The sequence below is a fragment of the Stegostoma tigrinum genome, unplaced genomic scaffold (assembly GCF_030684315.1).
Source record: "Stegostoma tigrinum isolate sSteTig4 unplaced genomic scaffold, sSteTig4.hap1 scaffold_54, whole genome shotgun sequence".
In the NCBI taxonomy this organism is placed as follows: Eukaryota; Metazoa; Chordata; class Chondrichthyes; order Orectolobiformes; family Stegostomatidae; genus Stegostoma; species Stegostoma tigrinum.
In genome coordinates this window covers 986,199-1,001,790 of record NW_026728472.1, presented here as the reverse complement: position 1 = coordinate 1,001,790, position 15,592 = coordinate 986,199, and the positions used below count along the sequence as shown (strand labels likewise).

General features: G+C 40.0%; 1 protein-coding gene across 1 annotated transcript in view; it reads left to right on the top strand.

The window, feature by feature from the left end:
- LOC132208827 (ral guanine nucleotide dissociation stimulator-like 1) overlaps window positions 1-15,592 on the top strand; it is a 65,011-nt gene that overhangs the window by 37,431 nt on the left and 11,988 nt on the right. The window contains exons 15-23 of the mRNA XM_059644148.1: window positions 1,063-1,256; window positions 1,883-2,010; window positions 4,155-4,370; window positions 6,381-6,484; window positions 7,272-7,350; window positions 9,805-9,891; window positions 10,453-10,485; window positions 12,325-12,476; window positions 14,207-14,266. Coding sequence (XP_059500131.1) covers window positions 1,063-1,256; window positions 1,883-2,010; window positions 4,155-4,370; window positions 6,381-6,484; window positions 7,272-7,350; window positions 9,805-9,891; window positions 10,453-10,485; window positions 12,325-12,476; window positions 14,207-14,266 — 1,053 coding nt within the window. The remainder of the gene's footprint in view (window positions 1-1,062; window positions 1,257-1,882; window positions 2,011-4,154; window positions 4,371-6,380; window positions 6,485-7,271; window positions 7,351-9,804; window positions 9,892-10,452; window positions 10,486-12,324; window positions 12,477-14,206; window positions 14,267-15,592) is intronic.

Below are 15,592 nucleotides of genomic sequence, written 5' to 3'. Positions count from 1 at the left end.
CACGTTCTTATTTTGCTTTTGTCTGGAATTATTTTAAGTCCCAAACTTTGCCTGGTACATTTCTGTTCTGCCACGTCCAGTGTGCTGTGTACTTCTTATTTTTTTCATCAGCCCACCACCGTTAGTGCTTCTTCCTGCAGATGTATAGTTTCTTCCTCTAGACATCACCATCTCTCGCCTTTAAGAAACTCATGAAGAGTCACTATGACCAAATGTTTGGACACCTGTTTGAATATCTCCTCCTTTGTCAGTTTTTGAATGGTTAATCTGCTGTGAAGTGCCCTGGGGAGTTTTTCTGTGCAAAGGGTTCGATTTCAGTGGTGTGATGACTTCTCTGTGCCGCTGACGTCTTGTTGCAAAAAAGTAACCATTGATTTACCTGTGAAATAATGCTACGTGGCCTCTCAGTATTAGCCAGGCAGGCAGTTAAAATAAGTGAATTGAAAGCTGACTATGTTGGAGTATTTCATTATTCATCCTCAGCTGGACCCAATTTATCCATGTTACCGAGGTATCCAACTGCTGGCAATGCAACTCCCAGAACAAAGCCAAACAAATCATCATTATCCTTGTGTTTTTCTTTGTTCATCTGATTTGTCCCATTTGACTTTTATAAAGAAGATTTTTTGTCAAAGCTCACTTTCTCTTTACTAGCAAACTCTAAACACCAAGAGGTCCTGCTGGTGTAATAAGTAACCTCAGACCCATGTGAAATCACTTTATACGTGAGCCTTAAGCTTACTTGTGCAATCTACCTGGAAGAAAACTTGGAAACATGGCCAACTTGCAGTTTCCATCCATGGCCAGCGTAATTCGAACTTGGACAGTCATTTCTTCATCATTGGGTCAAAGTGCCACACAGCCCCCCTCTGATGGCACAGCAGGATCACCATTGCCATGTGCACTGCAGCAGCTCAAGATGGCAGCTCATCTCCTGTGTGAGCACGATGACCCCATATTCCAACTTTAATCTATTGCATTTACATTTGTAGAATTAGAAGCTTTTTTCCCACACGTTTTGCTTCCCTGATAAACAGATATAAACTCTGACTTTATTTCCAGTGCTATACCTGAAATTCTTGAAATCTGGCTGGAGGAGTCTGCCGAAGACTTTCGTCAAGTTCCAACTTACTCTTGTCTCCGGAAGGTACTTTGCTACTTGAACCAGACAGTGCCGGGGTCAGATGCTGAACATCGGGCCCAGAAACTCCTGAGTCGGTTTTTGGTGGAGGAAACAGCGGAGAAAGAGATGTTCAGTAAGATTTATAATTATGTTGCAAAAATGTGGTTTTAATTCAGGGTGCCTCCCTACAAGTTTGTGTGCGGCTTGCCCCTCTGTCTCAGGATTTAGTTCATTTTGGTTTCCTTTGACAAGCTTCAAAATTACTTCCAAATTTTTGGGTAAACGAAGTTAATTAAAATTATTGCTGAATGATTACCCCTGTACTACGTGATGTACAAGACCAAATTCTGCATAGATTTGATACTCTAATATGGTCCGCTAAGACCCAGCAGCATGTAATACGACTTTCTGGACAATTTCCTTTTGAACTGTTGCCGTCAATGACATTTTATTTTATAATCTGATGTAATAAGTTTGCAAGTTATTGTGAAACAATAGATTGTGATTCGGAAGATTTCCTAAAGCTAGAAATTGGGATGGGAATCTGTCATTAAATACAATTTCTTTTGCAATTGAGATGCTCCCAACAAGAGGATTTCAGTGCAATATCATATTAATTTCACCAAATCTAGATTTAGAAGTATGAATATTAGATAACTATTGTAAACCAATGCATGACTTCTATTCACAAGTTTGTGAGATATTTTAGAGCAATGTGAACTTTGGGCACAAAATAAATGTCTATCTTCACTTGCACAGAAGGCTACCGTAGAAGAGTTAGATTCTATATTGGAGAAGAACACGACCAAACCATCGAACAAGTTGACGAAAAGCTCCTGTCCTACCCATCACGCTTCATTGCAGAGCAGCTGACTTTTATGGATGCTGTGAGTAAACAGGAATCTGGGGCCCAGTCATTCTGAATAAGATATTTCAGTCAGCAGTAGGCATCTGAATCTCTCTGTGTTGTTTAATGCTATTACTGCTCCACCAGTCGTTATAACTGAATTCCCTTCAAAATGCAGTCTTCCAAGATGTTAAAATGTGTTGTTTGACGTGTAACTTCAGTATCTCGCTTGAAATACCTGCCAACTAATACTTCAGCACTTGTCATTTGTTTTGAATGAACGTCATGTGAAATAAGTGACCTGAGAGAGCACTGAAAATCCTTTGTAACTTAGTGTTGAACCTTTACAAAATGAATAGTATTTCAGGGTAAAAGTTTAATTGTTTCATCATAACAGTCACTGTTTCTTCAAGAGTCCACTGATTTTGTTTGAAGTATCCAGGATGGCAATTTTGTTGTTTTCCCAGAATCTTCTGGAGTGGAATCAGCCACAGGGTATTCCAGTCTCGTCTGCAAGGTGGCTTGATGTCTACCTCTAAAAAATGAGACTCGTAGTTGCTGAATCAAAATTTGAGTTATGTCAAAGTCTGGTCATAGGCTTAGGCTTGAAGTGGAAGTTCAGTGGTCTGTATGTCAGCATTGGGTGTGACTCTAGAATGTAAGTAGTCCTCTAGGTCTCAAAAATCCCAAGCATATGTTAGTGTTCAGAACAGGGGTGCAGCGATCTCATCTGGAAGTGACCACTTTGTCAAAAGTTGGTTTTGGTTATGGGATAAGAGATAATGGGAACTGCAGATGCTGAAGAACCCGAGATAACAAAGTGCAGAGCTGGGTGAGCACAGTTGCTCCTAAGATGCTGCTTGGCCTGCTGTGTTCCTCCAACTCCACACTTTGTTATCTCAGTTTGTTGAGGGGCAGCTGCTTTTCTGCACAGAGTTCCAAAGGTAACTGTCTGTTTTCACTGCAGTTTCTGTTGCATATGTGTATGTATATACCGACTGGCATTTAGAGTCTAATCATGTGACATAATGATGACAGCAGCCATTTTTGGTGGGCAGCAACCTCGTTGGGTGTCTGTCGAGGAATGTAGCTGCTTTTCTTTTGTTGAATCATAGAGATCTGCAGTGAGGGCTGAGAGTCTTTTTTCAAATCAGTGGTTTGACCTGATGAATCTCAAAGCGGTTTTTTTTGATCCTCATTGCCAGTTCTTTTTTTTTTTCCTTTACCGCACAGGTCCAGGGGGCTGAAGCATTAAACAGCAGGAGTTTTATTATGTAGTTTGCTGTCGAGGCAGCAGGGTTACCCTAAGCTATTCCTTGCCAGAAATGATCGATGACATCATTGTGACGTGATCAGACTGTTAAAAGTGAGAGCCCACCATGCTTGCATAAACATGCAACAGTTTCCCACTCGATGGTTTCTGAGCACTCCTTTCTACTGCAGCCTGTCACAGCCAACTCTGGCTTTGAAAGTGACGAGACTGACAAATTTCTCCATTCTGAATGAGTTTACGGGGATCTGAAGGAACTATTTGCCGGTTGTGTTAACTTTCACTGTTGGGGCATAATTGTTGATGGGAGTTGCTCATCTTGAAGAGGGAGACAGAAGGACATTATGCAATCTGAATGGCCAGTTGACAAGCTTGGACGTTTGGCAATATTCGTGTTCAGCATGAAACCAACAGTGGGGAAGTGTTGACATTGAGATCTGTTGAACCAACAGAGGGCCGGGCTGCCATTGTGTTCTGTCAACCTGCCTTGGTGCGAGAAGTAGACATGATGCAGGGCCGCTATACTGATGCCCAGCCTGTCTAGCCTGTGGGCCACCAGGGCTGAGCATCTGTAGCAGTGACTATTGCCAGCAGAGCCATGCATGATGGTGTGCGTGGAGCCCAGTCGGAGTTGGGTGGAGATAACCAGTGATTTTAAATCTAACCTACAAATAGGAAGCAGATGACTGAAAATTCGAGGGTTTTGATCTGTCTGAATAGCCAATGTGCGCTTGTGCATCAATGTGAGTATTATGTAGCCAGTCGTTGACAATATAGCACGCAGTTTTAATGTACAATTGCAAACTAGCAGGACGAATGTACCCATGGACGGACAAATCTTGTTTGTCGTTCATTGCTAAAAACATGGCACGACTGATACCTTTACCCTTTGTTTCCTTTTTATTTTTGATCAGGATCTTTTTCGGAAACTTGTGCCCAGCCAATGTTTAGGGTCCATCTGGTCTCAACGAGGGAAGGAAGAAAAACAGCATCTGGTATCAACCGTCCAGGCCACCATTACACAGTTCAATAATGTTACAAAATGTGTCACCAGCACCATATTAAGACCTCAACAGCTGAAACCACGGCAGAGGGCTAAAATCATTGAGAAATGGATTGATGTTGCCCAGGTACACTATTCTTTATTGGTTTTTAGCCTTTGTGACATGTTAAAGTCCACAGTGCATGAAACAACCATGGTGGAAGAGAGCAAGCCATTAACACTATGTGTTGATATGTCCAAGGTTTGAAAGCCTCTTGAACTGGCAAGCAGAATACTTTTCTGAATAAGAGTTGAATGCTTCATGGAAAATCCTAGCATTCATAATTTCTGTAGTGCTGGCTGCTAATAGTTCTTGCCTCAGTTTACAGTTGCATTGAAGTATTAATGTATTTTTTTCTCATCAAAAATATTTATGTGGATAAAAAAGGCAAACTGATTTCAGATTTTTACTGGCCCTTCAAAAATGAAGTTAGTTATTGGGCATTACATAGTGTTATTTGCCTCCCTTCCAAGCTGTAATCAGTCTACGAAACAGTGTGCATTTTATTCCCAATGTTCTGCATTCTGTATGCCTACATGACGGCACTTCAGTAACTTGCCTGGTTGTCTGTTTCTTATGTGTTTGCCAAAGGAATTTGTCTCAGCATGTTAGTCAGCAATCGGTAAAAGAGTGAGGAAGGGCTGTCAGATCTGATACCAGGTTTGTACTTGTCGCCAACATGTGGCATTCCCACTCGTACATTTGGAAAGGATCAGGATAGGAACCGAGTAATTAACTAATTAAGTAAAGGAAGTAATTGATTCTTACTGATTTTGTAATCCTAAATTGCACTGGATTTTGCAACAAAACTGTACTTTCAATGTATTTTCCCGTATACACGTGACAACAAAATATTCATTCATTAGTAAGGTTTGGAATGAAAGTTCACAATAATTCTGTTGCCAGCTAATTTAGAGAAGTCTGGTTTGGGTCTTGGCAACACTGCCTGCATCAGTTTTGACTCGTTAAGAGTCTTGAGGCATTAATGGGACCTTGATGGGGATTTGAAAGTCTGTCTCCAGTTTTACAAGATGGAGCAGTTCAACCGAATGTAGGCTGACACCCAGTCGTAGACATGGATGAAAGAGTTCCTGACATATCCACTGGCACTATCAAAGGCTATTCTGAAGAGGAATCACTTGATCACTTGGCTGACTTTTCTAGTTCTGATTTTGAGTTTTTACAATAGTTGACAAGGAGTGGCTTCCATGTTGAAGTGCCCTCCATTACTTCCATTTTACTGCAGCAGCTTTATTTCCCTGAAGCCGGAAGACTCTGGGCTTGAGAACCTACCTGCTGGCCTTAATCAGATAAGGCACTTATGATTATGCCAATTGACGCACCTCCAAAGAAATCCCAAATGGTGTGATCACCCTGCCCCTCCCTGGCCTTCCTCCCCAAGCAGAAGTGGCTTTGAGACCTGATAACAAACACTCGCAGGCTTCCTCCTCGTCTCCACCACAACCCAAAGTACACATTTGGGAGGTTTGATTTGATCCAGTTTTCTCCCTGCCTCCAACAGGTTGGGGGGGTGGTGGAAACAGATGAAGGACATTCAGCTGCTAATCTATGTAAGATTAGTTAACTCAGTATCAATAACGTAGTGACTCATAAAAGTAGACCCAATTTCCTGATTTGTTTGTTTTCCCTCGAATGAGTATCTCACGTGACTGGTCCTGCCCTCCTATTCTGTCAGATAATACAACCTAAAATTCATTTATGAGCTAAATGTGATGGATATACCAAAGATGATTACCCCGCCTCCACCCCCCTACCTTCGCCACTTCTACCACTCAGATGTCCATGTCTCAATCCTACTCTTTTTGAGCTCTCCTTTGGTGTCAGTAATCATATCTAACCAGTCACAGGCTGGCAGCAAGGGAACTGAAGAGGTTGTCTCAGAGGGATACAAAACAAATATCAAGGTTTGAGTTGCCAAGAATCATGGAATTCTTTCCCTCAAAAAGTTTGTTTGTTAATGCTGTTATTTTCTCAGCTAACATTTTTCTGATAGAACCTTTTTAAAAAGTCTGAGGTGTTGGGTAATGGGGAGTCACTGCTTTTTCCACAGAACTCACGGCTTTTTTTCTCTGACAGGAATGTAGGACTTTGCAGAATTTCTCGTCAGTGCATGCAATTACCACTGCATTGCAATCGAATAGTGTGTTCAATTTGAAGAAGACTTGGGCAGCCGTGTCAAAGTAAGTCATTGTTCAGAAAGAGCCATGTAATTTTTATTTGATAAGTATGAGGTAGGAAATTGCAGGTTTGACCTCCAGGTTTACTTGCACAAGTGATCTTCACACACTCGGTGCATTAACAGGATTACCAGAGGCACTACAGTGCAATCCTAACAATTGGCTAATTGGCAGAATCTTTCATTCTTTCACGAAGGAGCGAAGAGTTAATTTGTTTAAGTGGAAAAAGAAAACTGTTTGGCAACTTGAAATATTTAACTATCGTGTTCCAAAACTGATCTGCTGTTGGATGGAACGTAACACAGTTTCCTGTGGATATGCTGTGATGGGGTGATATAAGCCAGAGGTTTGTGTGGGATGCTAAAATACAAAGACAACAATTATTTTAATCTCCCAAGAAAGCACTCTATAACACTTTGAAGTGCACACCTGTAGTTTATGTTCGTGTGCCTCAGACCATTTGATCATGGTTGTTTTTTGTAGGCAGCTTGGGAATGAAATCTCTCTTGCTACAATGAGATTCACCAAAACGACTGCACTCAAGAGCTTTTGCGGCACAATGGCAGTATCCCCATCCCTGGGTTTCAACAATCAGGGTTCAAGTTCTACCTGCCCCAGAGATTGCCAAAACATTTCTGAACAATTTGGCTAAAATAACTATACTTACTGTAAAAATGCTTCACTGCCATTCACTGTCTGTATTACTTGCTTATTTGTCAGATTCCGTATCAGCTGTTTGTTATCTTGACTCTATTCTGTCAAGAGTAATTTGTCTCATTCTCTTGACTAGGAGCAGTAAGATAACATTTGAAGACCTTTCAAACAATGAAGAAGATAACTTTATGGCAAGTAGAGAGCTGCTAATGGAGGTAAGGTGTTGCACTTGGCCCAGTGTGACTATATTCAGGGCATGATCAACAGTTTATAGTAAAATATCTGCAATGAACTCAGTTGGTGACTGAATGCGTACAGATTCTGTCAATCAATACTGCAACAGGAATATATGTATTGCAGTCCAGGTGGTCTGGCTTGGCTCAAGTCTTCCAAGATTGTTTTGCCATGATTCTTGTAATTGCTGATGATATTGCAGTTAACATTTTAATCAACATCAAATGTGGTTATACTGCAGTGATGCAGCCTTCATAGATTATCTTTCTCAGTGTTCATTATCTTGGAAATTTGAACTGAAGCAATGTCTAAAGTGCGATATGTGCCAATTTCTTTTTCTTTTGCTTTGTACACTTCAAGGGCCTTGTAATTAATAAAAACATTAAGAGATTTAACTGGTTCTCATAAGTGTTTTTACTCAATTACCATGTTTTCCTTTTATTGTTCTCCGCAGTAAGGACTATTTGCTGCGTCGGAATGGAGAGATATTCATATCTCTTTGTTTGTTCAGTATTTCAGACATCAACTATCTAGTTTCAACTAGCTTGGACGAAAACTGACAAGTTTCTAGCCATTCCTCCTCACTCCTTTTATCATGCTCTTTGTCCACTCATTTTGCTCCTGAATTTGATAAAAGAACAAAATAATTGGTCAGATATAAATATTTTGGTGCCACTTTACCAAACTAGTTGTCCAGCTCAGAAAATAGTCAAAGTTTTCTTATTCTCTAAATCATTCTTAGATGGAATTGAAGCATTTTTAAGCTGGTATTTGAAGAGGGAGAAATGCAGTAATCATGCTAGCATGTTGTCAGTTTGACAGACACTCCATGTTTCAAACTGCTCAATGTTCCAGTTGCAGTGAACGATCTTTTTACATTGCTTTCCAGATGTTTGCCCCAGAATTTCTACTGCCCTGCTGTCACACTTTGTTTATTGTGTGTTGTGATTGGTGCACTGTGCAGAATTTCAACATATTTTTCTGATCTAGATTGAATCTAAAAGTAGGTTTGCTTTTATAATCAAAAATGTGTGCTCTGCATGATGATTGTTTTTGTGGTGCAAAATTCTGTAAGTATACAGGGGAAAATGTGAGTTCATGATTGGACAGTTGTATAACTTCCATAAAGCTTTCTCCCAGATTATGCAGTGAATGACAGTGCATGGTTTGCTAATCTTGCAGCATCTTACACAAATGTGCTTTGGCAATGGTGCAGGGCACCGCAATAGTTCTTGCTGTGAGTACATTAATGTTCAAGACACAAAAGCTCCAAGTATGAACAGCAGGTTCACAGATGACACAAGAATTGGAGCGGTAGTAAGTAGCAAAATGCCTTCGTTTCTCGGCACACATTGTTCCAGCTGTGGCTCAACTAATGTTATTTACAGTTCCATCATTACTTCTTTGCTCTTATATTCAGGCAAGTATCCAATATTTTATCAACTTATCCACAGGTCCTCCTGCCTTCAAGAATATGTTTATGCACACACCAAGGTCCTTCTGATCCTCTGTCATCCAGACCCAAAACATCAACTTTCCTGCTCCTCTGATGCTGCCTGGCCTGCTGTGTTCATCCAGCTCCACACCTTATTATCTCATTGAACATATATTGTCCTGACTTATTAGACTCCCAAAATGCTTCACCTCACACTTTTCTGGATTGAATTCTATTTGCCTCTGTTCAAGCCTTCTAACCAGCCCATATGTGTAACCCGAGAGACTAAGGCTTTTTGCTGTTTACAACCGTCCAATTCTTGTGTCATCTGTGAACCGGCTGTTCATACTTGGAGCTTTCGTGCCTTCAACATTAATGTACGCACAGTAAGAACTATTACTGTGTCCTGTGGTATGCTGCTGGATGAAAGCATCAAGTTGCCGAAAAGCCCCTCAAAAATCGCATTTACTTCCTGCCACAAACCCAATATTGGTTCCAATTTGCCAATTCCGATAGATCTCCTAGGCTGTTAGGTTCTTAACCAACCCACCGTCTGAGACCATTAAATTATTTCTTTGGGTAAGAGAGGTGTCCTATGAAAAGACATTGAGAAGAATTATATTCTTGAGTTTAGAAAAAAAATGACATTTAAACTTGTTGAGACAAAGTTTTGGAGATCTGGTGAGGTAAATTGTTTTTATCTTCAAGCGAAATTGCACACTACGTAGAACATTTCCAATCTCCAAATGATGAGGTTACACAAATATTGAGTTTGGTTTCCAGTTCACAGATCAGGGATCAAACGTTGAACTTGCCTGGCCTTTATAGATCTAACTTTGCATTCCACTGTATAACTGTCTAAAATTTTGAGTCCTAAATTTTGATTCTAAATAGATTTAGTTGTATGATCAAGGGAATAAATAAGACATGGAGTAGTAATTTTGAGAAATAGGACAATGAGTTCACAATGGATTAAACAAATTCACCTCTCTTTTTCCAGGATATTGTTCAGGGAATTGTGCCGTACCTGGGAACTTTCTTAACAGAATTTTCAGCGCTGGATTCGGCTTTCCCGAATTACCATTCAGTAAGTCTCTCTTACAAGATTTGGATTCCTTATTTGCTGATGAGCGCTATTATTATGGTTTCATTGCAAGCTGCTTGTAGATGAGAATCAAAGCAATAAAAAAATGAATGAGCTTGATTAATAATCCCAATCAGAATAATTTGATGCTTTGTGCTGTGAATCAAACAATTTGTAAACAAAGGAACATGCAAATCACTTTGCAGTTAATTGAATATGGGTTTAGTTTTTCAAAAGGTTGGATAAATTGCACATCATTTTTATTCTGTACAGGTAAATTGGTTACCTGGATGTCACTGCCTATTGAGCAGTTGAACAGCTGAGAATGTCTTCAGCTTGGTACTGATCTACTTGACTGGAGCAAAGGACTCTATGTAGTGTCCAAGATATGACCTGGTGGTATGATAGATCATTTGTGATTGGCCTTTGACGATATACTAAAACGGAACCAAGTTTACAGAGCTTGTATTTCACTTCTGATCTTTTAAATTTCATGATCTTGTAGTACTGTTTGACCTTTGTACATTTGAATTAATTTTCTTTGTCCTTGTCTATCTCTTACAGAATGGCTTGATCAACTTTGACAAGAGACAAAAAGTTAGTACTGAAAATTGCACTGTACAAAATGTTTGGAATTGTATGAAAGGGGAAAAGCATGCTTTTCAATCTTGTGCTGCTTTATTTGCTTGATGGGGGTGTAGGGGGAGTCCCCAACAGCATCCTAAATGTATATGGTCACTAATAAATCCAATAAAGAATTAAGGAGATGCTTTGTTGCTCAGAGCAGCCAGAATGCAGAAGCTGCTGCTACCAGGACTCGTTGAGAGGATGAGCACAGATGTATTTGAGAGAAAGTTAGATGTCAGAAAGGACACAACGGCATATTTAGAGTTTGAAGCAAGGTGGGAGAGGTGTATAGATCAGCATGGAGCAGTTCAGTCAAATAGACTGCTTTTGCGCTGCTAATGTGCTGCAATTTACCTTTGAACAGTCACAGCCATGTACAGGATATGCTAGGCGTTATGTGAATGAAGATGTTGTTCAAATAATCTCAGTGTCATGGAAGCTATTTCATTATTGAAGACACTGGGTAAACAATCTCTCCATATTAGTATTTTCCTTTATATGAGAGGCATCATTTCATCATGGGATGTCAGAAATTGAGGGAGTGCACCTGTTTGGATTCTCACTGACTGGGCAGTATGTTTTACTCCATATTTCTGAATTTGGTAATACCAAATTCTCAAACATCCCTGTTGTCATGGCTACTGTTGAGGGTATCATCAAATCCCTATAGTGTGGAAACAGGCCATGCGGCCCAACAAGTTCATAGGGCCACTCTGAAGAGGGTCCCACCCAGACCCATTCCCCATGTCTAACTCACTGAAGCTAAATATCCCTGGGCACTACGGGCAATTTAGCATGGGCAATCCACCTAACATGCACATCTTTGGACCTTGGGAGGAAACCAGAGCACCCAGAGATAACCCACTCAGATTGTATTTTCATCTTGTACTGCAACATTCAGCAGGCAACCTGAGAATATGAATTTGAGAGGAATTTGACCTTATGGCAAACAATGAATTCTTGCTTACAGAGCTGTAACTTGAGGTCCCTATGAATAGAATAGGTTCCGATCAGAAGCAGCTGATGCTGAATTTGCCAAACTGGGCTATGTGATGTAAAATCAGCTGGGTGGTAAAATAGGCATCCAACGCTGTGTGACTCCAATTCACCAGCTCGGAATGTAATCTGTCAAATGGCCCGCCATTTGTCGTGGCTGATGTGGATGTAGTGAAGTGTTTCTTTTCACTGACCTGTTGAAAACTGGCTGGCACTTTACAACTTGGCAGTAACATGTTGTCAGAGTTTGACTTAGAAAGGTCTGCCCCTTTTTACATGTCAAATTGTGACAAGATTCAACCAAGAAGCCACTGTGGTTGAAAGAAAATAGTCCAGTAACTTCGAGCTGCTCATGGTCCATTCAATTTCATGGTGGTGCAACCTTGAAAAATTAACTCAACATTTTCACCGTCTGTCTTGGTATCAGTTACTATAGATCAGCCACTTATTTTGTACTTGGCAGACTTCCTTTTGCATGGATGAATGATCTTTCATAACATTTCTTGTCTTCACCCTAAATCAGCTTATGGTTCTTAAATGAATCATTTTTAAAAATAATCCATCTTTGAAGCACTGTTTTGGGAGTTAGTGTCCTGAAACCATCCTGGATAATTTGTACAGAAATATCTCCTTCAAAAATCACGTTCGTGTCATTTATTTCCAAAGCAGAAATATTTTTGTGACATGATGTACTATGCACTTTGAATAAAGTTATCGATGCTGTTCAAAATACCATGGACTCGGATTTAGCAGGAGCAATTATAGCAGTTTAAACTTGCTTTAACAGCTCATTATTTATTTGTGTTCTTTCAGGAATATGAAATAATTTTGGGTATCAAATCCCTGCAGTTTGCTTGCTCATCTTACACCCTTCGTCCAAACGAGAATTTTCTAGACTTGTTCTTTCTGCAACAATACTTAAGTGAGGATAGCGAGTACGTAACTGGTATTGTAGGAGTGTGCAGGTAAAACAGTTAAGGGTTGTGTGTGAAATCTTCTCTAGTTATAATTGCTGTTTAATGCTAGTGAGCTGCCAGTTTACTTACTGTCTTCCTTTTCCTTGGTTTCAAAGTTTTGACAATGAATTCTGACCTATGAGGATAAAGCCAGTTGCTCAATGAATCAATTCTGTTGTAGTGCATCAAAATGCATTTCAAAGGTATATAATAATGCAGAGTATACTACCACTAAGCCAATGATTGCAGGAAAATGCAAAAAACTTGATGAGTGACCAATTTTAGCAACATGTCCAAGAGCTCCTATTGTGGGTGCACCTACAAATCCAGATGTAAATTGTACCAGTTTTGAGAAATGTTTCTTTACCTTCCAATTTCTTTTCAAATACATAATCCTATTACTAACATAAAATTAACAATAACCCTACACAATTGGCCAGCATTTTAAAGTATCTTTCAATGGTTGCCTAAAAACATCATTCCCTCATCTCGAAATAGCCACAGTATATTTTTAATAATGCAACCAAAAATAATCTCCAACTGAAAAACAAAACACTTTGCCATTCCTGGACCAGAGTTGATTAAGGAACCAGATTATAGATCACTGAAACTATTTTTTAGTTTTGACAGAGCAGGCTTTGTAATAATTACATTGTTTGAAAACAGTTTGCTTCTTCATAAATTGGTGGACCGAAGTTCTTATATAAAATGTACGTGATGTAGCAATTTACATTCCTGCTTTGAAAATCAAAGCTCACTATTAAGCCCATCCTCAGGCTATGGATGCCCATGTGCAGCAAGCACCTGGCATTATCGTCAGTTCCATCAGTGGCACAGTCAGTATTGGGCCAACGTCAAACATGGTATTTATTTATAACAGTAATTACAAAATGTTACCGAAATTCACTTTGCATGGATCATAAGTTATATTTAAAGTTCTTTTGGACTTCTCGGATAGTTTAGTTGATTTTCGGACAGTTTGTCTGAAAATATCAGCAACAGAAAGTCTGGTCAAGAGATATACTCCTCATTTTACTACCTCCGAGATGTGGCATGTGGTGTTTTAGTCACCTGAAGTGACTGATTCATGACTACCTTTCATTGTTTGACATTGTCTGTACATTCACATGACAGTGTGGATGAGGCCCAGAGAAACTCCTGTATAACTTTACAACCTAATGTATCACCTTCGGCACTGGAAGTTTGATTCTCATGTTTTCCAGTTAACTTTTTTCAAGCCCAGTCCTTGTTAATTTTTTCTGTTCCTGCTGTAGAAATTCGACCATTTTGTTCAATTCCACGTGTTCTGCAAAAAGACTGAGGGGGTTATAATCTTGGTAAAAAATTACGCAAAGGAACCGCAGATGCTGGGAATCAAAAACACAAAGAGAAATTGCTGAAAACATTCAGCAGGTCTGGCAGCATCTGTGGAAAGAAAGCAGAGTTATCCTTCGGGTCTGGTGACATTTCTTCAGAACTCTTATTGTCTTGATCTGCTGTTCATAAAGCAGAAAAGATCGATGTGCCTACAGTGAGAACTTTTGTCGCTCATTAGTCAAAGTAATGTTAAGTGTTCTCCTGCCTGAAATCACGTGCCTTTTGCAAACAAAATTATCATTCTGCAATTTCAAATCTATGTAAATGATTGATTTTGCCATAAATAATAAGAATATTGAACAAAAGCATCTGATTCTTTTTAAATGAATCTTGTCTGAAAATGTTTATTTGCCACCCTGCAGCTCCTCTGAACTCGAGAAACCGCCAAAGCCCAAAAAGAGTGTGTTTAAACGCCTCAGCTGGTAAGTATCCCATGTTAAGCAACGCAAATATCTCATTATTTCCTTTATTATTGGGATGAATGGACAGAAAGGTAATTACATCTGTTCCTTGACAAATAGAGACATTTGATGTGTGGTCATTATTGCTTCATTGGAGTGAGATTTTTTAGTAACTGTTCGAGTAATTTGAGATGATGCAAGGAGTGGTGCTGTTATTCTCACCTCGTGCATGTGTCTAGTGTAGACTGATTGATAGAGATTCTTTGCTATGACCATGAGTGTAGAATGTGGACCTGTGATGAGCTTGGTATTGCCTAGTGATTCTCATTTATCCAGAGAAGTTTCTGCACCATGGCTAAATTTCACCGGAATAAATTTGTTTATGAGAGACAAGTAAGCAAAAAAGGTGTTACAGTGAATTAAATTTGCATATTTGTGGGCCTGTATAATGAAAACTAGCAATGTTTAACGATTTTGAGTGAAAAATCAGATTTGTGTTCTACTTTGTGGGCCAGCAGGCAGCAGAAATATCTTCTGTTGAAAAATTATCAGCCATGCTTCTCACATTTGAAGCTCCACCTCAAAATTACTGTCTCAATGGAGTCAAGTTAGGTAAAGGAGAAGCACACGAGATCCAGGCGTTCTTGTACATCAGTCAATGAAAGCAAGCATGCAGGTACAGCAGGTAGTGAAGAAAGCTAATAGCATGCTGGCCTTCATAACAAGAGGAATTGAGTACAGGAGCAAAGAGATCCTTCTGCAGCTGTACAGGGCCCTGGTGAGACCGCACCTGGAGTATTGTGTGCAGTTTTGGTCTCCCAATTTGAGGAAGGACATTCTTGCTATTGAGGGAGTGCAGCGTAGGTTCACAAGGTCAATTCCCAGAATGGCGGGACTATTATATGTTGAAAGATTGGAGCGACTGGTCTTGGAGACTTGAGTTTAGAAGGATGAGAGGGGATCTGATTGAGACGTATAAGATTATTAAGGGATTGGACACTGTGGAGGCAGGAAGCATGTTTCCGCTGATGGGTGAGTCCAGGACCAGAGGACACAGTTTAAAAATGAGGGGAAGGCCATTTAGAACAGAGTTGAGGAAAAACTTCTTCACCCAGAGAGTGGTGGATATATGGAATGCTCTGCCCCAGAAGGCAGTGGAGGCCAACTCTCTGGATGCTTTCAAGAAAGAGATAAACAGAGCTGTTAAAGATAGTGGAATCAAGGGTTATGGGGATAAGGCAGGAACAGGATACTGATTGTGGATGATCAGCCATGATCATAATGAATGGTGGTGCTGGCTCGAAGGGCCGAATGGCCTACTCCAGCACCTATTGTCTATAAAACTCA